Source organism: Mytilus trossulus, chromosome 12 (assembly GCF_036588685.1).
Source record: "Mytilus trossulus isolate FHL-02 chromosome 12, PNRI_Mtr1.1.1.hap1, whole genome shotgun sequence".
NCBI classification, from domain to species: Eukaryota; Metazoa; Mollusca; class Bivalvia; order Mytilida; family Mytilidae; genus Mytilus; species Mytilus trossulus.
Window position 1 is genome coordinate 8,917,188 of NC_086384.1, and position 23,168 is coordinate 8,940,355.

The 23,168-nt window shown below is 32.9% G+C and overlaps 1 protein-coding gene across 1 annotated transcript; it reads right to left on the reverse strand.

The window, feature by feature from the left end:
• Window positions 1-278: 278 nt before the first annotated feature.
• Window positions 279-21,418, reverse strand: LOC134693823 (zinc finger protein Xfin-like). Its single transcript, XM_063554733.1, has 3 exons — window positions 21,309-21,418; window positions 11,025-11,073; window positions 279-6,272 (listed from the first exon to the last, which is right to left on the reverse strand). The coding sequence occupies exon 3, from the start codon at window positions 6,220-6,222 to the stop codon at window positions 2,590-2,592; it is 3,633 nt and encodes a 1,210-aa protein (XP_063410803.1). The 5' UTR covers window positions 6,223-6,272; window positions 11,025-11,073; window positions 21,309-21,418; the 3' UTR covers window positions 279-2,589.
• Window positions 21,419-23,168: the final 1,750 nt, after the last annotated feature.

Here is a 23,168-nt window from a genome sequence, read left to right on the forward strand (position 1 = left end):
AATTGAATTTTATTTTCACAAAATTTACTTCTGAATACTATCTTATGATCATAAAAAAGCTTCTGTCCAAGTTTGGTAGAAATCCAGTGAAGTTTAAGAAAGTTATTAAAATTTCAAAAACTTTAACCACAGAGTGAATATTTGTGGACGCCGCCGCCGACGACGCCGACGGAATGTAGGATCGCTTAGTCTCGCTTTTTCGACTAAAGTCGAAGGCTCGACAAAAATGGCATTTCAGACTCAAATGACAAAATCACAATAATAAATGCACGCAATAATAAATGCACGCAATAATTTCAGAATTTACAGTAATTTGCATAATCAAAAAATTATGATCTACTGATAAAATTTATAATATGAACAAGTAGAATATATTTAACTAAAAGTACATTTTTGTAACATTAAAGTTCATTAAATAACAAAATTCAATATATATTATAAAACTAAAAAATAATTGTTTTATGTCTCATAAAAAATGTAATTTTACCCTGATATCAATAGCTATGGTCATTATTGTAAATGTCAACAAATTTACACTTTCAAATGCAGACTTGTTCACTTGTATTCCTAACCCCATCGACCCTACACTAGAGTTTTGAAAGGCCCTCATGTATTTACAATGAAAAGATTGATTCAATGAAATCAGTCTTACTAAATACCTCTATTGGTTCAGAACTCATTATAGACTTTCAAAAATTGTTAAGCTCCTTTTTTATTTGAAAATAGAATAAGAGAGCCCATACAATAATACATGTATCTTTCTTACTCAATTGATAGCTTGGATATGCCAATAGTCTTTGAGATATTAGTCCGACATTAAAATAAATTGGGAATGTGTCTATGGGACACAGATGATGCACCCAACTTGCATATCATATAAAGTTATAAAGGGACATAACTGGGGAATGGTAAAAGTGACGCTTCCTAAACTGGTACTTGATCTGAGTTTACAGGGTAAAACCTAATGTCACTTCAGCTATTTATAAACTCACCCATCAATAAACCATAAAATTAGGTTAAGATTATGGCATCACCTGATCACAGCAAAATTTCTGCACATTATCATCCTAAATATATTTTTTTGCATAATTTTTAAAGGAATTAAAAGTATTTTACAACATTTGAAAATTTTAATTGCCAAATAATGGAGTTAATCATATGTTTGTCATATAAGAAGCACATGATTTTGATTGATTTATACATTTGTATTACAATATGACACGAAATTATTTTCTTTTTTGTTAAAACGACAAGAATACAATTTCAATTCAATCTTTTTTGAAAAAACTAAAATCTGTTCTGTAATAATTTTGCTTTGTATCATATTTCTAATATTTATAAACTATTATTTTTAATGAAAACAGTTGAACTTACAGACTTTTTTTTAACAGAAGTTGCTTCCCTTTGCCCATTGAAGACATTAGTTTTGAAATGGTCATAATACGTACAGCATACAAAGCTTGAAATATATTTTGGATTTTAACCTTTCTTTAAAAAAAATTAATGAAACTTTTATAATTAAATGTAACTAACTAAACAAAAGATTAAATGTAATTAAAATATTTTGAAAAACTTAAAGGTCACACACATTACAGCGAAATGATTTTTTCCCCAAAAAGATCTTTTAAGTAACTGAAAACTGATATGATCAGTGGCGGATCCAGAACTTTTTATAAGTGGTTTCATGAGTGGGGGGCCCGCTCTAGTCTTGCTTCAGTGATTCCCTATATAAACAACTAAATTTTCCCCCACCAAAAAGGGGGGGGGGGGGGCAGGGTCCCTTGGGTCCGCCTATGGTGATTTATCTTAAAGTAAATAAACTTGTACAAATGAATCTCTAATAACAGGGTCAGTTACAGAATAGCATGATATATTGTCTGTTTCAGAACCTGAGTCTACAATTAACAAAGGGAGACAACTTGTATTATAAAAGTTTGTAATAACAGAACCCAATGGTAATTGGGTTATTGGTGATAATTGGCAAATAAATTATTGTATACTGTAAATTCAGAATTGATTGTTCAAGTTGCCTTCATTTATTTTTGAGATATTTGAAACATGGAAAAAAATTTGAGTCTAATAATTGTGATTTCAATCAAAATATGCATACATATATGATGTACATGTAATATTTGAGCATGTGAGTTCTTATTATATTGTGATAGTCGAATTATTCACATTTTTAATAAAGCCTGACGATTTCTGATTTTACAGTATATAATGTACAAAATGTCCAAGGAATCGAATGTATATCTATAATTGTTAAGTGCTCAGTAAAATCACTGTCATTGTTGATGTACTTCAGCCAAATGTTCCGTGTTAAGAGCTGAGGTGAGATATATGATTTATCATGGACATAGTTAATGTACTTCAGCCATTGTTGATGTATTTCAGTTATATGTTCCATGACAAGAATAGAGGTGGTTTATATGATTTTTAACGGGGATTGTTGATGTACTACGGCCATATATGTTCCATGACGAGAACTGATGTGGTGATATATAATTAATTCATCACGGACATTGTTGATGTACTCAAGCCATTTGTCCCATGACGGACACTGAGGTGATGATATATGATTTATCACAGTCATCGTTGATGCACTTCGGCCATATGTTCCATGACGAGAACTGAGGTTGCAAAAGATTGATCACAGAAAGCACACAAATACAGATTTTGTTTATGAGATGATAAATGTCTTGAGAGATGCCATTTAGATACAAACTTTCGATCACACACTGGACATGGTTCACTTTTTAGATCCTTATCCTCATTGTGATTATGCATGTGAAGTTCCAGTTCAGCGGATGTCTGGCATAAAAATAAACAATACGGACATTCAAACCATTCTCCACTAGCAATATCAAAACATTTCTTAAAATTTGCGACCCTAGTACTTGCAAATACATTATTTTTTCCTTCACAAATAGAAGATGTTCGTTTCACAGTTTTCGCTGTTTTGACTTTTTTATTTGCTTGTTTTTCCATTTGTATGCATTCATCTGTATCATAGTCAGGCAGTGATTCAACATTTGAAGAAATACATGATTCAGTTTCTGAAGAATCATGATCATTATTATGATTATCCTGATTATCAGTCTGTATTGATACAAGTGAAGCATTTGATTGTGGTAAAATTGAGGTGGTGTACATATGATCCTGAGCAATGGAATTCACAGTGTTACAGCTGGTACCAGTTGTCATTTGGAAACCAGTAGTATCATTTGAATATCTCTTGATATCTGGCATATTAATAATTATAGGTATAGGCTTGGCCATTTGTGTTGTCAAGGATGTAGTGCCCGAGATATCTATAGATTTTAATGTTTCCATCTTGTGCGTTGCTTTTGGTACCGTAACAGATTGTCTCTGAACCATAATGTTGCCACTAGTTAATTTTGGTCTTTCAGCTTTTTCTTTCTTGTTCTTATCCTTTTTGTCTACTTCTATTTTAAATACATACGGTCCTTGCATATGAAGTGTGATATGATGAAGAAGATATTGTGAGTTCGGGAAACGAGCCCGACACATACCACACTGAAAAGGTATGTCATCTAAACTAACAGGTCTCTGGGACATAAATAAGGATTCATCAATTTTCCCATTTGATGAAACCATATCACTGTATATATGTTCACTGTTTGTTTCAGTGCTGTTTAAACAAGAAGTGTTTTCATTTCTTTTAACGTTTAAACATGTACTTGCAATGGAACTGCTGACTAAGCCAGCTTTTATAACCGCATCTAAATTCAAAGGATTTGTGTTATTGTTGCAATTGCCATGTTTTAACATATGATTTTTGAGACGTGGACCATTTAAATATGGCTTTCCACAAATACTGCACTCTGGGATGGCTGGTAACTGATACAGTTGTTTGACTTCATAACTAGTGTGTTTCTGTAAGTGCAATAACATAGGTGTAGATCTCTTTAAACATTTACATATTTTACATTTATAATGGTCTGCTCTCCGAACAACATCACCTAAATGTTTAAGTAGGTGCAAGTTCAATACCTTTCCTTCTTCGAATGAGGACGGACAATATTTACAGAAGTACTTTGGAAGGAAGTTATCTTCACATGGCTTAATTCTCTCTTTACATGCTTTAACATGGTGGGTATTTCCTGATTTGCTGATAATTGTTACACCCTTGCTTTTCTTCTTTAACATTTTCTCTCGTAACTTTTTAGTAATCTCAGACCTAATTTTTGATTCAACATTGTTTATTTCAGTCTGGTTTACTACTCTGCCTTTCTCATGTTTCTGTTCAGTGTCTTGACTATCAACATCCATTTTATTTTTTGGTTCTATTTCCTCGAAAACAGGTTCTTGTTTAATTCCAGTGCAGTTCTTTTCATGATTTTCCATTTGTTTCTCACGATAAAACCATTTCGTACATTTTGAGCAATGATAAATTTGATTACTTTTTAATTCTCTTTTCAAAGAACAGTCAGCATTAGCTAGAGATTCTTCTATTTGACTAGAATCTGACTCAAATGACATATTTCTGTAAGGTAGAACTGGCTTTTTATCATCTTGTCTTCGTGTAGTTTCTTTATCAGTGTCATTCTGTTCTTTTTCTTCATCCTTCACATTCTCATTCCCTTTGTCGTGATTAGAATTTTCAGTCTCAGGACGAACTTTTTGTTTCACCAATTTTCCATGACTATTCTTTCCCTTTTTAATCTTAGCATCTTTGTTTTGTGTAGTTAAATAAATATGAGCATTTCTTACATGGGATGCCATTGCTTGTTGAACCCTAAATTGTTTAGAGCAATAAGCACACTTATATATTTGGTTGCCGTCTTCATCTCTGTATACTTTGGCCTTTTTTCTCTTTGTAACTGTACTAGGTGTAAGTTTATTGTTTTTATAAACAGATTTCATGTTTTCACTGGCCTTTTCTTCCGAATGTGAAATACGACAATGAATAGCAAGTTTCTGTGATCGGTAAAACTTAGCTCCACAATATTTGCATTTGTACATTGTACTATGCCTCAAATTTAAATGTGTTTCAAATTCTTCAAATGATGGAAGCTTCACGCTACAGTATACACACTGAAACATCCCCATTTCTGTTAATGTATAATCAGTTACAGGACAGCTTGTGCCAAAGGCATCCAGTTCACCAAAGCCATCCCCTTGACCACTCTCATTGACCAGGCCATCCATATCATTATAAAAATTGGTCATGAATTCTTCAGGTTTTGCATATTCATCATAATCCATAGGTTCTTCCTTTATAGCTAGCATAACAAAGTCATTATATTCATCATTCTTCTTTTCCTGATGATTGTCATTTTTTTCATTGGGAGTTATCTCCCTTTGATTATTACTTTTAGTTAAATTAATGTCTATATCATTAGAAACTTCTGATGAATTAAGATTTTTATTTTCCTGATTTTTTACCCTTTCCAGAACATTGTTATTTTTGCTTAAATCTTTTTTGTCTCCTTGTGATACATCGGATTCAGCGGCTATTTCATTTTTAGATGAATTAACTGATCCTGTTACATTTGAAATTGCAAGATCAATACCACTACTGTCTTTATTGTTGTCCTCTTTATTGATCTCTCCAGCAGGTAAATGATTTTCATCAATTTCATCTATCTTACTTTTTTTCGCCTGAGACTGAAATTCTTTTTCAGGCGGTATATCTCCTGTTCTTACATCACTAATTTGAAGAGGAGAGTCTACGCAGTTTTCAAAATTACTAGTCAAACTTTTATCATAATCACTACCATTGCATGGTTTTCCCTGTATTTCCGTGTGAGTAGGTACCTTGGGTTCCCTTTTCTTGACCTCTCCATTCACATAACATTGATCAGTTGTCGTGTGGTCATTAGTTTTGGTCTTATCATGCACCATCTCTTTTTCATTTTTTTTCCTTTTTGACACATCAGGAAGACTTTCCTCAGGAGTCTTAGTCATGTTAGTGGAGTTAAGTTCATCTATCAACTTTAGAGTTTCTGCACTATCTTGGACAACAGATAACTGAGTTATTTCCCCTACCTGTTTACCATGCAGAATTACATCCTTTGGCTTGTGACTTTGAATGGAATTGTCTGTAGTATTAAAGTCTTCCATATTTGCACTATCCAGTATACTAGGTGACTCGTTTTTTCTATCAAACAAGGGGAGGTCATTGTCTATCATGTCAAGGTCATCAAGTTCATTAGGGTCAGGCAACATTTTCTCCCATTCCATCAACATCCCATCCATAATGTTAAGTTTGATGTGTTTCAACCAACTTGTATTGCAGTCTCTTAACACTGAAAAAGAAATTTTCAGTATATAAACAGAATCTGATTTACTTTTAAAAAAAATATATATTTTTTTTTATAAATTTCTATCCATTTATCAATGAATGGCTATTTATTGAGCAGCAACGACAGCCTGATATAGTCTAACATTTTTCCCCTTCAAATCGTACAAAAAACATGTGAAAAATACTATATTTTAATTAATATCCTATCTATGTTGTTTTGGTATTAATAAAATTTGTGCAAGATGTAAGGAATTTACCAAACTTTATATATAATTGGCTTAAAATACAAGACTCAGTTACAAATGATTTTTGCTTTGTCTGTGATGAAACATACATAACAGATAGAAAGGAAGATTAAATGGTTTAATTTTAGTATTGATAGTGTCATCAGCGTAAACAATTGTTTTAGTTTGTGATCAATGTGAAGACAAAATATTACAAATATTAAATTTAAAAAAGACATGAGAATCTAACAGTATATCAAATCGGGCTGTTTTTTTATGGGGATAATATTTTATGCAAGTTTTAGTGCCAAAACAAAAATATTTTGGGGAGTCAAGTTTATAAATGAATTGTTTTTTTTAATTTTGCTAAAAGGTCTGCAATCTTGAACAAAATACATTTATACAATTACTTGATCTTAAACAAAATACATTTATACAATTACTTGATCTTAAACAAAATACATTTATACAATTACTTGATCTTAAAGTCTTTTTTTGTTGTCAAAGTTTTCAGTGTGATATGGGAAGCACTAAGAGATTTATAGTTAACAATGGTTAATGAAATAAAACGTTTCAAACACTTGTAAAAAATGAATACAGAATGCAATCTATAGAGTCATACAAGAGTTGATATATATACATAAACAGAGGCGGATTTAGGGGGGCAGGGGGCCCGGGCCCCCCATTTTTGGGAAAAAAATTGGTTGCTTATATAGAGAATCAGTGTAGCATGACTGGAGCAGGCCCCCTCTTAGACAGTTAGTGTGCCCCCACTTTTGAAAATTTCTGGATCCGCCACTGATAAATTTATTGAATGAGCAAGTCAAATAATAAAGAAGAAAGTTTCAACATTGCAGGATGATTTATCTGTTTAATTTCTTAACTAAAATGCATGTTAATAGAAGATGCAATTACAAAATGTGGTTCAAACAATTAATGCAACTTAATTAAAATGTAGAATAGAGGAACAAAAATGTTAAAAACAAATGTTTGCTCTTGACACTATGAATATTTCTTTTTATTGTAAGAAGCATCTGTCAAGTTTGGTAAAAATCCAGGATGGTTATAATTAATGAATTTAACAAATGTTATAAAACTTCTAACTGCAGACTGTATGTAATATGTTAAATGGGAGACAAATTAAGTCCATTTATAAGTAATAAACAGAAAAAGGAAATCATCTTTTACGAAATTTCCTACTGGATTATGACTTATGATTGTTAACAAGCTTCTATCAAAGTTTGGTACAAACCCAGGATATTTTAAGAAAGTGAGATTTTCTTGTACCAATACATATATGTGTCCCATGCAAAAATTTTGTTATAGCTAAGTAATGAATCATATAGTTATATCATGTGGACAGAATAAACTAGGAATGTAAATATTATGGTTATTGTACAAATGTACTACCAAAGTAAGTAGTTGCATACACAGGTTGATTTCCTTCACGTATGGGACCAGTCAGAAGTCAAAATTCGGGTCTCCTCAATTGATGGCATCCAATCAGAGCTACTTATGGGGTATATCAGTTTTCAATAAACATTTCATATCTTGATTTTAATTTGATGGTTAAGACAGGTGCAGACAAGAATTGGATTCATTGAATATTTAAGAAATTTGCCTAAAATTCCAGATATTAGCAGGATTTTGAAGGTGGGGATCAGATTTGCATAAGAGCAATAATGCATTTTTGCGTTATTTGCAATGATTGAATTTTATTAATTCTAAAATTTCCATGCAGGTTTTCTATATTCACATGAGTATGCACACAGTTAGATACTTGAAACCATAAATTGTAAAGGCGTATAAGCTTGTATGATTTTTCAGGAAAATTAATTCATACATTCACAAAAGATTAATGGTAAAATAAGAGGGACTTGGTTGACAACAAATACAATGTATAGGGAATCACTAAAGCATGACTGCAGAATGCCCACTCTTTGGCAGTCAGTTGGACCCTACTTATGAAAATAACTGCCACCTTAGCTAAATATTATAGTTATACATTTGAGTTATCTCCCTTCGTACATAGTTTCATGTGCAACTTCTATGATATTAATTTGCTTTTTAAAGTTTTCTTGACAAATATTGATATTCAAATACACATTATTTCTTACTTTTTCATCTGTATAAAATACTATTTATAAGTGGTGTGAAATTCTCTGGATAGGATCTTAAAAGAATGTCCATTTCATTGCATTATATTGGTTTTTTTTTACTACCAGTATTAATGATTATTTAACCCATGAAGATATATATATATATCAAAATCAAGCCTAAGACACATACATGTACATCATTACATGTAGAGATTTTGATTACATGAAGACAATAAACATATAATTCAGAGTTTAGTATGACATCACTCAATAAGTATACATGTACATATTTTTTAAGGGGTCAGCTGAAGGACACCTCCGGGTTTTGGAGTTTCTCGCTACATTGAAGATCCATTGTTGGCCTTAGGCTGTTGTCTACTCTATGGTCGGTTTGTTGTTGCTTTAACACATTCCCCATTTCTTTTCCCAACTTTAATCTTAATCACAAAAAGTCAATATAAATGAATATAGACAAAAGGAAAGAATAAGAAAAAAAGAAAGAAGAGACAAAAGTTTGATTTCAAAAGATGGAAGGATGGCCACAGTCTAATACTATTTGCTCCTGCTACTTTATAGAAGGAGAAAACTTTAGGCTCCAGCTATTGCATGTTGGGGGTATTTTAAAAGAAAAAAAAGTGAACAAAAAAAAGATTTAAAAAGTGAAAGGATTCCTCCTAAATCTCAATGAATCATACAATTATTGTAAAGAGTACTGATCTTGCATTGGCAGATCCAGGCAGGGGTTTCAGGGGGTTGTAACCCTGCCTTTTATTTGGAAGATCAATGCATTTGAATGGGAACATGTGGTTGAAACCCTGCCTTTATCCTGGGTTGGGACCCCCCCCCCCCCCCCCCCTTTTTTTAAATGGCTGGATCTGCCCCTGTGATGTAATTTCATAACTAATTAGCTTATAAGCAGGCTTTTTATGGAATTACAAACAAAAATGTGTCCCTAGTACAGGGATGACCTACTCACACTATCATTTTCTATATTCAGTGAACTGTGAAATTGGGGTCAAAAGTCTAATTTGGCAATTAAATTTAAAAGATCATATCATAGAAAACATTTGTACTAAGTTTCAAATTGATTGGATTTCAACTTCATCAAAAATTACCTGGACCAATAACTTTAACATAAAGAGAGACAGACAGAAAAGCAAATGGAAACATGCACCAACTGGTAAAACCCCAAGTGGCGCATAAAAATGTTTGAATGGTTACAGTTTCATGATATTTTTCAGTTCAGGGGACATAATTGTTCTCAACAGTCAATAATCACTTGACCTCTAAGTCATCTCATATAAACAAAGATGCAGGCATGAAGGAAAAAGTTCTAGAAAACTGATTGTTTTGAGAAGGATATATTATCTTTGTTTTCAAAATTGCAATAGGGAACATACTTACTTTATATAATTGTATCAATAATTTTTCAAGACGTTTTCAGGATATATTAAGTAGACCAAAATGGCATTTCTTGACGACCTTGACTTCCCAAGAGGATATTGCTTGGTCAGTTTAAGATATAATCATTTTTTAATTTTTTAATTTCAGTTATCTCCCTTTGTTCACAATTCCATATAAAACTTCTGTAAGGTGGTATATAACACTACAGGGAGATAACTCTGTAAAATCAGCTGAACATTTAAATTACATGTACTTTATTTTGCTAAGGAAATATAAAGATTCTCCATGATCAAAATTAGTTTTTGTCAAACTGCATGTCAATGAAATTTCAGATAACATGTGTGGTTCAATTTTTTTTCATATAAATTAATATTTTTGTCAATTTTTGGTCAAAATCTTATGAAAAGTAAAAGGAGACAAATTAATTTATCAAGGTGTTTGCAATTTGTACCCCCTTTAACTGTTTCTAGACAAATATATAGTAAATCCGAAATAGACACCATTTGGTAAACTTAGTCTCCTTTTATAGTTTTCAAGAAGGTAGCAAAACAGAAGTTTGGTTTAGACATGATTTGATCTACATATGTATATGTACAAAAACTTGAGAATTGGTAGATTTGGGGGGGGGGGGACACCTTTTTTGGGGATGATCAATGCATTTACAATGTCTCATAAGCCAGTGTTTATGGCTGGATATTGATTGTCGTATGTGTAAATATTATAAATGTTGTACAGGTATACATGGTATATGTTTTATGGCAATCAAGAGGCAACACTTTAATAAATATATTTATTATTATTCATTATTCATGGGGACGTATTGTTGCAATGCCCCTTTATCCTGGGTTAGAAACCCCTTTTAAATATTGGCTAGATTTCCTCCTGGAATTTAAGGGGTTGTAAAATAAATGTACTTGTAAAAGTTGATTTTTGGATGATAATTTAAGATTAAGAGGAGATAATTCAAACTTTGAAAATAAAATAAAAATCTTACAAATTTACTTATACAAGTAAATAGTATTTACTTACATCTTAAATAATGATTGCCCCCGACTGTAAACAGGAAATAAACAGCTAACTGAAACCAAAACGAACTTATTAATATACACTCAAATTCTATACAAATTTTTTTCCAACCCTAGGCTGCTGTTAAAAGTAGTATTAAAGGGGCACTAGCTACGAGATGCACACAAATTTAAAGTATGATTTGTTTTTGTTCAATCAATAATAAGAGTGAAATAGTGAAATAATAATTCGCTGTTAGAAGCCAAATGGTTCAATTTTGTCAAATTAAGCTAAAAAATTCACTTGCAAGTGAATAAGTCTACCTCATTAAATCCGTATTCATGTGAACTTCAATTTAACGAGAGATGGACAAGCATGCTTTGTACGTGTACTGTTTATTTAAAGGAAAAGAATGTCAACATTAAAAGTGAAACAAAGGTAAATCCTTTAATGACTGATTCGAATCCCTAAAAATCTTTCTTCTGCATGTAAAAATGGCGAGAAACATGTATTTTTAATTCTTTAAAATTAAATTAAACAGACATATAAAATTTCAAATGCACGTGTTGGCGTAATCTATTTATATATAATTATTAGTATATTTATGTTTACATCACTTATTTGGGCATCTGGGGTAAACTCAATATTTAATTAAAAGGAGTCTAGACTAAAATACACAGAAACGAAACTACATGTTATTGACTCTATGCTCTGTAAACTGCTTATTTCACACTTTTGAAAGTTTGGATAAATGTTTTACATTGTTATAAATAAAATATGAAAATTGGAGTCAAATCGGTGAACATGAATTTGACAGCTAGTGCCCCTTTAAAGCTTATAATTATTTATATGAAAACTTTCTAATTAGTTCTCTTGTAAAAACCTTGACATTCTGTATTCAAACTTTAATCCATAATGATAATACTAGCAGGGGCGGATCCAGCCATTTTAAAAAGGGGGGGGGGGGGGGGGGGGGTTGGGTTCTAGCTATATGTCCCCATTCAAATGCATTGATCAGCCAAAAAAACAAGGGGGGTTCCAACTCCCGGACAGATCAGTTTTCAGTAAATTTAAACTAAGTGCCCGTTCCCTAGCCATTGAAAGAGGGCTTTATACCAACATTGAAAGAAGTAAACGCATTTGCTTATCCTGTAACAGACAAGAAATTGAGGATGAATACTATTTCTTCTCAATCTGTCCATGCTATACATCATTGAGGGATACCTATATACAAAATATTAATAAAAATCTTAATTTCAATTTTATTAAATTGCAGTCTGCTATAACACTGAAGCATTTGACTGCACTTTTAAATAGCAGACTACCACATGTACCATGCAGTCATTATTTATAATAATCACCATAAAGTATACATGTATTAATGATTGTTTTTTTTTATTGAGAACATCTGTATAACTTATATTTCTTTTAATATGCAACCTAATTTTTGTTTGTGTTCTTTTTTTAATTGTTCATGAACATTAATAATGTGTTAATTGTTGATATTTTTAGTCTTTTTCTTCTTAGCTGTGAATACAACTGTCACTCTAGTATAAGGGAGCTACCATATGATTTTTAGGGGGGGGGGGGGGGGGGGCTATGATGAAATTTGAAAAAAAATAGGCAGGACAGGAGTTTTGAGTAAAAAAAAAATCAGGATGAGACACTTGCAAAAAAAAACTAGAGGCTCTAAAGAGCCTGTGTCGCTCACTTTGGTATATCTATAATACTAAAATTACGAGGTCCAATTTGTCAGCCGTCATCACGTAAAAACGATTAATCAAAGAATTCAACTTTATATATAACTAATATAGTACAATGGTGTTGATTAAAAATTACACCACTCCAGGCCCCTTTGTTTTCCACGTAACTAATATTGCCAATAATTAAGAAGTTCCGGATCGAGTCCGACACCGATACCAATAGTATATTCACCTGTTACCTATTAGGTTGCAGTCTTGTAATTGACTGCTCCATAGGCTTACATGCTAAACAGCTGATCTTTGAAAATACAAAAATAAAAAATGCTACATAGAAAAAAAATTTCATGTTCATATCATGTATGTACTAATGTGAAATTGTGATTTAATCGAGAAAAAAAGAGGGTGTTGCCACGAAGAATAAAAAGTTACGCAATCCTGAAGTCAAAACATTTTTTTTCTACTTTCTGTTTGCTATTTTTACTAGGCCGCACCACTTCCAGTAAACATGATATCCTTCCACTTTCCTGGATTGATATCCCCAAAAGATGCAAGATTTTTTTTAAAGTCTATATATATGTTTCAATTCAGCATAAACCTATAATCAAACAGAAAAAATTGAGTTCAGAAAAAAATTCAGAAAAAAATGCACTATTTTGTTTCCCTCCATGTTTTGAAGTTGTAATACAAGACTGGTACCATTACCTTATCTGTACGTTCCACATCTGACAGGCGCACCACCAAACGGTGTATTTAGAATTTTGCTGTATACTGTTGAGTAAAAAATAATCCATTCCAGGCCCTTTTGTTTTCCAAATTATTAATATTACCAATAATTGATAGTTTCGAGGTCGACGGGTTCAAACAGAAAGATTTTGAAAGCAGAGAAAACTGTGCGTCTTTTATTATCGGCATGACTTTATCAGATGAATACCAATACTAAAATAAGGCATACGCTTAGTTATATACATTAATTCAGTCACGGACCCGCGATATCACGGGTGTGTTCTAGTGTGAATTAAACAAAGGAAGCAGACAGTTCATGACAAAATTGTGTTTAGGTGATTGTGATGTGTTTGTACATCTTACTTTACTGAACATTCTTGCTGCTTACAATTATCTCTATCTATAATGAACTTGTCCGTGTAGTTTCAGTGGAAAATGTTAGTAAAAATTTACAAATTTTATGAAAATTGTTAAAAATTGATTATAAAGGACAATAACTTCTTAGGGGGTCAATTGACCATTTTGGTCATTTTGACTTATTTTTGAGTCTTAAATTGCTGTATATTATTGCTGTTTACAGTTTATCTCTATCTATAATAATATTCAAGATAATAACCCAAAACAGCAAAATTTCCTTAAAATGACCAATTTAGGCGCAGCACCCTAACAACGAGTTGTCCCATTCATCTTAAAATTTCAGGGTAGAGAAATCATGACCAGATAAACAATTTAACCCTTTGTCAGATTTGCTCTAAATGCTTTGGTTCTTGAGTTATAAGCCAAAAACTGCATTTTACCCCTATATTCTATTTTTAGCCGTGGCGGCCATCTTGGTTGGTTGGGGGGATCAAAAAACACAATTTTTAAACAAGATACATCAATGATGATTGTGGCCAGGTTTGGATTAATTTGGCCCGGTAGTTTCAGAGGAGAAGATTTATGTAAAAGATCATGGAGATTTACGAAAAAATGGTTAAAAATTGACTATAAAGGGCAATAACTCCTAATGGGGTCAACTGACCATTTTGGTCATGTTGACTTATTTGTAAATCTTACTTTGCTGAACATTAATTCTGTTACAGTTTATCTCCATCTATAATAATATTCAAGATAATAACCAAAAACAGTAAAAATTCCTTAAAATTACCAATTTAGGGGCAGCAACCCATCAATGGGTTGTCTGATTCATCTGAAAATTTCAGGGCAGATAAATTTTGACCTGTTCAACATTTTTTTTCCCGTCAGATTTGCTCTAAATGCTTTGGTTCTTGAGTTATAAGCCAAAAACTGCATTTTACCCCTATGTTCCATATTTTTAGCCATGGCGGCCATCTTGGATGGTTGGCCGGGTAATAAAACACATACTTTATACTAGATACATCAATGATGATTGTGGCCAAGTTTGGATTAATTTGGCCCAGTAGTTTCAGAGGAGAAGATTTTTGTAAAAGATCATGGATATTTACGAACTAGAGTCTCCAAAGAGCCTGTGTCGCTCACCTTGGTCTATGTGAATATTAAACAAAGGAAGCAGATGGATTCATGACAAAATTGTGTTTTGGTGATGGTGATGTGTTTGTAAATCTTACTTTACTAAACAGTCTTGCTGCTTACATTTATCTCTATCTATAATGAACTTGGCCCAGTAGTTTCAGTGGAAAATGTTAATAAAAATTTACAAATTTTATGAAAATTGTTAAAAATTGACTATAAAGGACAATAACTCCTTAGGGGGTCAATTGACCATTTTGGTCATGTTGACTTATTTGTAAATCTTACTTTGCTGAACATAATTGCTGTTTGCAGTTTATCTCTTGCTGTAATAATATTCAAGATGATAACCAAAAACAGCAAAATTTCCTTAAAATTACCGATTCAGGGGCAGCAACCCAACAATGGGTTGTCAGATTAATCTGAAAATTATAGGGCAGTTAGATCTTGATCTGATAAACAATTTGACCCTGTGTTGGATTTGCTCTAAATGCTTTGTTTTTTGAGTTATAAGCCAAAAACTGCATTTTACCCCTATGTTCTATTTTTAGCTGTGGCGGCCATCTTGATTTCAAAGTCGGGTCACCGGACACATTTTTAAAACTAGATACCCCAAAGATGATTGTTGCCAAGTCTGGATTAATTTGGCCCAGTAGTTTCAGAGGAGAAGATTTTTGTAAAAGATAACTAAGATTTACGAAAAATGGTTAAAAATTGACTATAAAGGACAACAACTCCTAAAGGGGTCAACTGACCATTTCGGTCATGTTGACTTATTTGTAAATCCTACTTTGCTAAACATTATTGCTGTTTACAGTTTATCTCTATCTATAATAATATTCAAGATAATAACCAAAAAAAGCAAAATTTCCTTAAAATTACCAATTCAGGGGCAGCAACCCAACAAAGGGTTGCCTAATTCGTATGGAAATTTCAGGGCAGAAAGATCTTGATCTGATAAACAATTGTACCCCATGTCAAATTAGCTCTAAATGCTTTGATTTTTGAGTTATAAGCCAAAAACTGTATTTTACCCCTATGTTCTATTTTTGGCCGTGGCGGCCATTTTGGTTGGTGGACCAGGTCACACGACACATCTTTTAAACTACATACCCCAATAACAATTGTGGCCAAGTTTGATTGAATTTGGCCCAGTAGTTTCAGAGGAGAAGATTTTTGTAAAAGATTACTTTAATTTAAGAAAAATGGTTAAAAATTGACTATAAAGGACAATAACTCCTTAACAGGTCAACTGACCATTTCGGTCATGATGACTTATTTGTAAATCTAACTTTGCTGAACATTATTGCTGTTTACAGATTATCTCTATCTATAATAATATTCAAGATAATAACCAAAAACTGCAAAATTTCCACAAAATTACCAATTCAGGGGCAGCAACCCAACAACGGGTTGACCGATTCATCTGAAAATTTCAGGGCAGATAGATCTTGACCTGATAAACATTTTTACCCCATGTCAGATTTCCTCTAAATGCTTTGGTTTTTGAGTTATAAGCCAAAAACTGCATTTTACCCCTATGTTCTATTTTTAGCCGTGGCGGCCATCTTGGTTGGTTGACCAGGTCACGCCACACATTTTTTAAACTAAATACCCCAATGACGATTGTGGCCAAGTTTGGTTCAATTTGGCCCAGTAGTTTCAGAGGAGAAGATTTTTGTAAAAGTTAACAACGACGACGGACGACGCCGGACGCCGGACGCAAAGTGATGGGAAAAGCTCACTTGGCCCTTCGGGCCAGGTGAGCTAAAAATGGTTAAAAATTGACTATAAAGGGCAATAACTCCTAAAGGGGACAACTGACCATTTTGGTCATGTTGACTTATTTGTAAATCTTACTTTGCTGAACATTATAGCTGTTTACAGTTTATCTCCATCTATAATAATATTCAAGATAATAACCAAAAACAGTAAAATTTCCTTAAAATTACCAATTTAGGGACAGCAACCCATCAATGGATTGTCTGATTCATCTGAAAATTTCAGGGCAGATAGATCTTGACCTGATAAACAATTTTACCTCGTGTCAGATTTGCTCTAAATGCTTTGGTTTTTGAGTTATAAGCCAAAAACTGCAATTTACCCCTATGTTCTATTTTTAGCCATGGCGGCCATCTTGGATGGTTGGCCAGGTAATAAAACACAAACTTTAAACTAGATACATCAATGATGATTGTGCCCAAGTTTGGAATAATTTGGCCCAGTAGTTTCAGAGGAGAAGATTTTTGTAAAAGATCATGGATATTTACCAAAAATGGTTAAAAATTGACTATAAAGGGCAAGAACTCCTAAAGGGGAAGATTTTTGTAAAAGTTAACGACGACGGAAGACGGACGACAGACGCCAAGTGATGGGAAAAGCTCACTTGGCCTTTTAGGCCAGGTGAGCTAAACAGTCAGGACGACAATTTAGGTAAAAAAAAGTCAGGATAAACTAAAATAAAAAGACAGGACAAAACAGAGTGAAAAATAAAAAGGCAAGACAGAGATAACAGCTAAAAAAATGCAGGACAAAGATTTTCATCCTAGCTTCCCCCCCCCCCCCCCCCATAAAAATCAAATGGTAGCTCCCTAATTATAATCAATTTAAATATTGTCAAAATATAGTCTTAATTTTGTATGCCATAACCATTAAATGTAAATGTGTTTATGCTAATAAATATTGTCTATTGTAATGCAACCGTCCAGTCCTATAAATCTTACCTTATCAATAATAACCAGATGCTCCGCAGGGCATAGCTTTATACGACCGCAGAGGTTGAACCCTGAACGGTTGGGGCAAGTATGGACAACATTCAAGCTGGATTCAGCTCTAAATTTGGATTGTGATTAAATAGTTGACACAGCATAGATCAGCATAGGTTTCTGACACAGAATGAATGTGTTCTAATGAACTTAATATTTTTGTTTTCTCTTAGAGCAATTCACTATGCTGTTGAATATTAATCCTCTCAAAAAAAAGTTTGAAGAAATTTTCTTTTTATTTATGAAATTTCAAATGAGAAAAATTGAACCCAATTTTTTTAATCACATCCCCCTTTCCTTTATTCCAAAACTAATCTCAATTAAAATTTCTAATGGAGTTTGCAACAATAACTACTCATTTAAATACATCATAAAATATTAAGATGTAAAAAAACTGCTTGTTATCACTGAATGGTAAAGATTATTTTAATTTATCAGTTGGTAGTAAAAAGTGAATATACATTGTATATTATATATAACAAAGATTTAAGTTGATTCTGGACAAAGAAAAATAACTCCAATTAAAAAAAAATCTTGCTATTTCACAATATTGTGCAATTAGATATTTCTTGCTTACTATTCTGGACAAAGAAAGATAACTCTAATTAAAAAAAAAATGCTATTTCACAATATTGTGCAATTAGATATTTCTTCCCATTGCACAATACTGTGCAATTGAAAAGTCTTGCTATTGCACAATACTGTGAAATTAAAGATTTCTTGCTATTGTGCAATACCATACAATGGAAAATTTCTTGCTATTGCACAATACTTAAAATATAATAATTTTAGATCCTGATTTGGACCAACTTGAAAACTGGACCCATAATCAAACATCTAAGTACATGTTTGGATTCAGCATATCAAAGAACCCCAAAATTTCAATTTTTGTTAAAATCAAACTAAGTTTAATTTTGGACCCTTTGGACTTTAATGTAGACCAATATGAAAACAGAACCAAAAATGAAGAATCTACATACACAGTTAGATTTGGCATATCAAAGAACCCCATTTATTCAATTTTTGATGAAATCAAACAAAGTTTGATTTTGGACCCCGATTTGGACCAACTTGAAAACTGGGCCAATAATCAAGAATCTAAGTACATTTTTAGATTCAGCATATCAAAGAACCCAACCGATTCATTTATTGTCAAAATCAATCTAAGTTTAATTTTGGACCCTTTGGACCTTAATGTAGACCAATTTGAAATCGGGACCAAAAATTAAGAATCTACATACACAGTTAGATTCGGCATATCAAAGAACCCCAATTATTCAATTTTGATGAAATCAAACAAAGTTTAATTTTGGACCCTTTGGGCCCCTTATTCCTAAACTGTTGGGACCAAAACTCCCAAAATCAATACCAACCTTCCTTTTATGGTCATAAACCTTGTGTTTAAATTTCATAGATTTCTTTTTACTTATACCAACTTTATGGTGCGAAAACCAATAAAAATGCTTATTTGGGTCCCTTTTGGCCCCTAATTCCTTAACTGTTGGGACCTTAACTCCCAAAATCAATACCAACCTTCCTTTTGTGGTCATAAACATTGTGTTTAAATTTCATTGATTTCTATTTACTTAAACTACCGTTATTGTGCGAAAACCAAGAATAATGCTTATTTGGGCCCTTTTTGGCCCCTAATTCCTAAACTGTTTTAACCAAAACTCCCAAAATCAATACCAACCTTCCTTTTGTGGTCATAAACCTTGTGTTAAAATTTCATAGATTTCTATTCACTTTTACTAAAGTTGGAGTGCGAAAACTAAAAGTATTCGGACGCCGACGACGACAACGACGACGCCAACGTGATAGCAATATACGACGAAAATTTATCAAATTTTCGGTCGTATAAAAAGGGGGGACTTATTCAATAAATTAAAATTTACCAAGAGATTTAAAACCATTCATGCTGAATGACTGAAACCCCTGTTTTAGCAGGGAACTGACAACATAATGCTAGGTACGACACCTATACACAGGGGGGTTCCCAACCCAGAGTAATAAGGGGGGGGGTCCAACTATATCATCCTTTTCAAATGCCTTGATCGTCCCGAAAACAAATGGGGGGTTCCAACCTAAGTGATATTGTTGACTTTTTTCAAAACTAGCTCTTCCCTTTTTCATTGGGAAAATATGTGTCATTTTCATCAAATTGAGAAATTTAAAATAAACCATGAGGTTGACTGAAACTCCAATTTACAGACCCATTTTCAAGAGTCAAACCCTGCTTTAAAATATGACCCCATTTTGTCAGTGATTTTACATAAATATACCCTCAAATGTGCACATATAGTCATTTTAGGCATGATAAATGATTAAATGAGTGTTTTCAGTTTGCACAATTACTACTGAGACTGCACTGTTTGGGAAATAAGTTGTCTTTTTGGGAATAATTTTAAGCCATTTTTTTCAAATTGGGATTCTTCTTCAGGGGAAAAAGCCTTAATTCTCCACTAATTTAAGGCAAACAATATCACTGTAAACTCCAGATCCCCCCCCCCCCTTGGATCCGCAAAATGTATACATCCTGATCAAATCTGCCCACAAAACATCATTTGTATACAGGACTTTTCAGGTAAAACATTGATTCACATATTTTTGTTCCACTTCTTTGAAAATTATAAATCTTTTTATTTATTCTCAATAATTCAACTACTGGTAATTTCTTTCTATTAAACTTTTGCTCAGTGACAACGAGGACAAATGCTGCTGCATCCTAGGTGACAACCATATATTTGTGTTATAAAAAAACAAATTATCCACTCAGTTAATTGTTGTATATCATGTATATTATATATACAATGTATTTGATTTAGATTTGAAGTGTCCATCATTCATTTTTCTTGTTTTAAAAGAGAATTTTCACCCTTGTGGGAATGGGATACAGCAAGTTTATAATAGGGTTGAAAAGGGTGGAATCTGGGAATCAGAAGGGAAAAAGTGGTAATTGTAAATTTAAAAAAAAAAAGAAAAATGGGGATTTGGGAAATAAACTTCCATCCTTTTGTCACCCCCATCTGGCATCTGGAGCAATATTTGAAGTATATGAAGTCCAATTTGTATATTATGATCAGATTATACATGTATTTCTTATCTTGATTTTGTTTTAAAGTTATTATAATTATGTATATCAGTGACTCAAATTTTATATATTTCATGAAATAACCTTCAATTTATAATGGACTTAGACACGAAACATGCGCTTTACTAATCAGAGAAAGTATAGATTAAGTTGCAATGTCCCTGTGAGACCCTCTTCAATACTACGCGCAAGCGTAGAGTGAATTTACCTTCACGAAGCAAAAATAGATTATTGACGGAAATGAATCGAGCCTTTCTGACATCTCGTAAACGTTGACATTTCTTAAAATTGCAACCGTTAAATCTGACGAAAATTGCATGTAAGAAGAAATCGTCTTGATTAATTTCTTGCTATCAATACGCGGAAAATTAAATTAATCGAGAAACATGTGATGTCAACATTAACCTGTCCGGGATTCGGTGAGGTGAAGCGGTATCGGTTGCACAAAATTCAAGGAGTTATATGTTAAGATTTGACGAATATTGTCGGTGAATTAACGATGAAAACATCAGAATTGTTTGTTTCAAGAACTTACGTCATCAATATGGTCACTTTTGTCTTGAAAATCCGTGTTATAATCGGCTTTACGGTCCTTGTCGGCAGAACATGGCGATCTGTAAACGTTAACGGGAAGTAAAAATAACATAAGAGGCGCTTACAGGGTTAACATAAATGTCGAATGTACGGCCGTCGCAGATTATTAGATTAAAGTCCTTGTCTGAAAGCATTAGTCCCTGGCGATTAAACTGAAGTAGCGAATATCTGGGATCCGAAGGCTAAACACAGCCCACAAAGGCTTCATGTATTAAAACAACTTAATTGGTTCCTTTTTGTAGATCTAAGTTATTAAATTTGAAGAAAAAAAGCAGACGGGAGTTGTTGGTGAGCATGGAGGAAAAAAGGGGGTATCGGAAGGGTCCTAGCTGACCCCGCAAAAACATGAAAATCCGTGGTCCCGAATTGAAACATTGAAGAAGAAAAATCCCGACATCCCGAATTTCGAAAAAGTTTCGAAAAAGAATTCCCGGATTCTGAAAGAATCAATCCCGAAATTCCGAGCTTAAAAACATCCGATCGAGATCAACTCGACGTCCCGGAAGAGGTCCCCACGCCAAAAATGTGAATAGGGGGAGGGGGGTCAAGAGTGAAAAGACATATACTACATGTATTATAATATGTCTCTGTGCATGGAGTCTGAAAGTTAAAGGCAAAAAATACAAAAAAAAATGAAAAACGAAACATAATATTATTTGCAATGTTTTTTTTATCCGTTTAAACTTTGACATGAAACATGCCACTTGATATATATAATACGCTAGGTGAAGGGGCAAATTCCCCTCCCCTACGTCAAATCACGACAAGCCGAAATAATTGACTACAATTATAAGCAGTACAATTTTGCAACTTATTGATATTCCGGAGATATAGTGTGAGGTCGTTCCGAGAAAACAAAATTTAAAAAGCAGTTGTAAATAAAGGGCTGCGCTTAGGCGCATGATACGTCCTGTGCTCTTTTAACGAAAGTGTTTGTTATTGTCCCAAAATTGGAAAATCTTCCCTTTTATTAGCATAAAAATTCATAACACGGAAATGTAAAATCTGAAATTTACAAAAATTGAAAGGGAGCTTACATCAATAGATATAAACAATTAGCCAAAGTTTCAAGGACATTGGTGAAAGCCTTCATGAGTTATTGTCCGAAGTGTTAAACATCCTCCTTTTTTTATGAATAAAGCCCCATAAATCCAAAACTTAAAATCTGAAATTTATTAAAATTGAAAGGGAGCTTACATCAATAGATATAAACAATTCACCAAAGTTTCATGGACATTGGTGAAAGCCTTTTTGAGTTATTGTCCGAAGTGTTGAAAATTCCCCCTTTTTTATGAATAAAGCCCCATAAATCCAAAACTTAAAATCTGAAATTAAAAAAAAACGAAAGGGAGCTTACGTCAATAGATATAAACAATTCACTAAAGTTTCATGGAAATTGGTGAAAGCGTTTTTGAGTTATTGTCCGAAGTGTGGACGACGGACGGACGGACGGACGGACGGACGGACGGACAGACAATGGTATACCATAATACGTCCCGTCCCGGGCGTATAAAAATGTAAAAAGGTTGTAAATAATTTCAAAAGGTTGTTAAAAAATCAAAAAGGTTGTAAAAATTTAAAAAGGTTGTAAAAAAAATCTTTTCTTACGAAAATACCTTTGATTTTTTTTCGAGAAAATGTTACATTTGTCGTATTGACCTGTAAATAATTGTTAAATACATCGGTACAAGTATATCGAGTTTGATCGGTTTTCCAAGAAATTTGTAAAACTATAATTAATCATTCTTCACTTAATAACACTTTAATCTTGGGGAATTGTACGCTTTCGGATGAGGTTCTT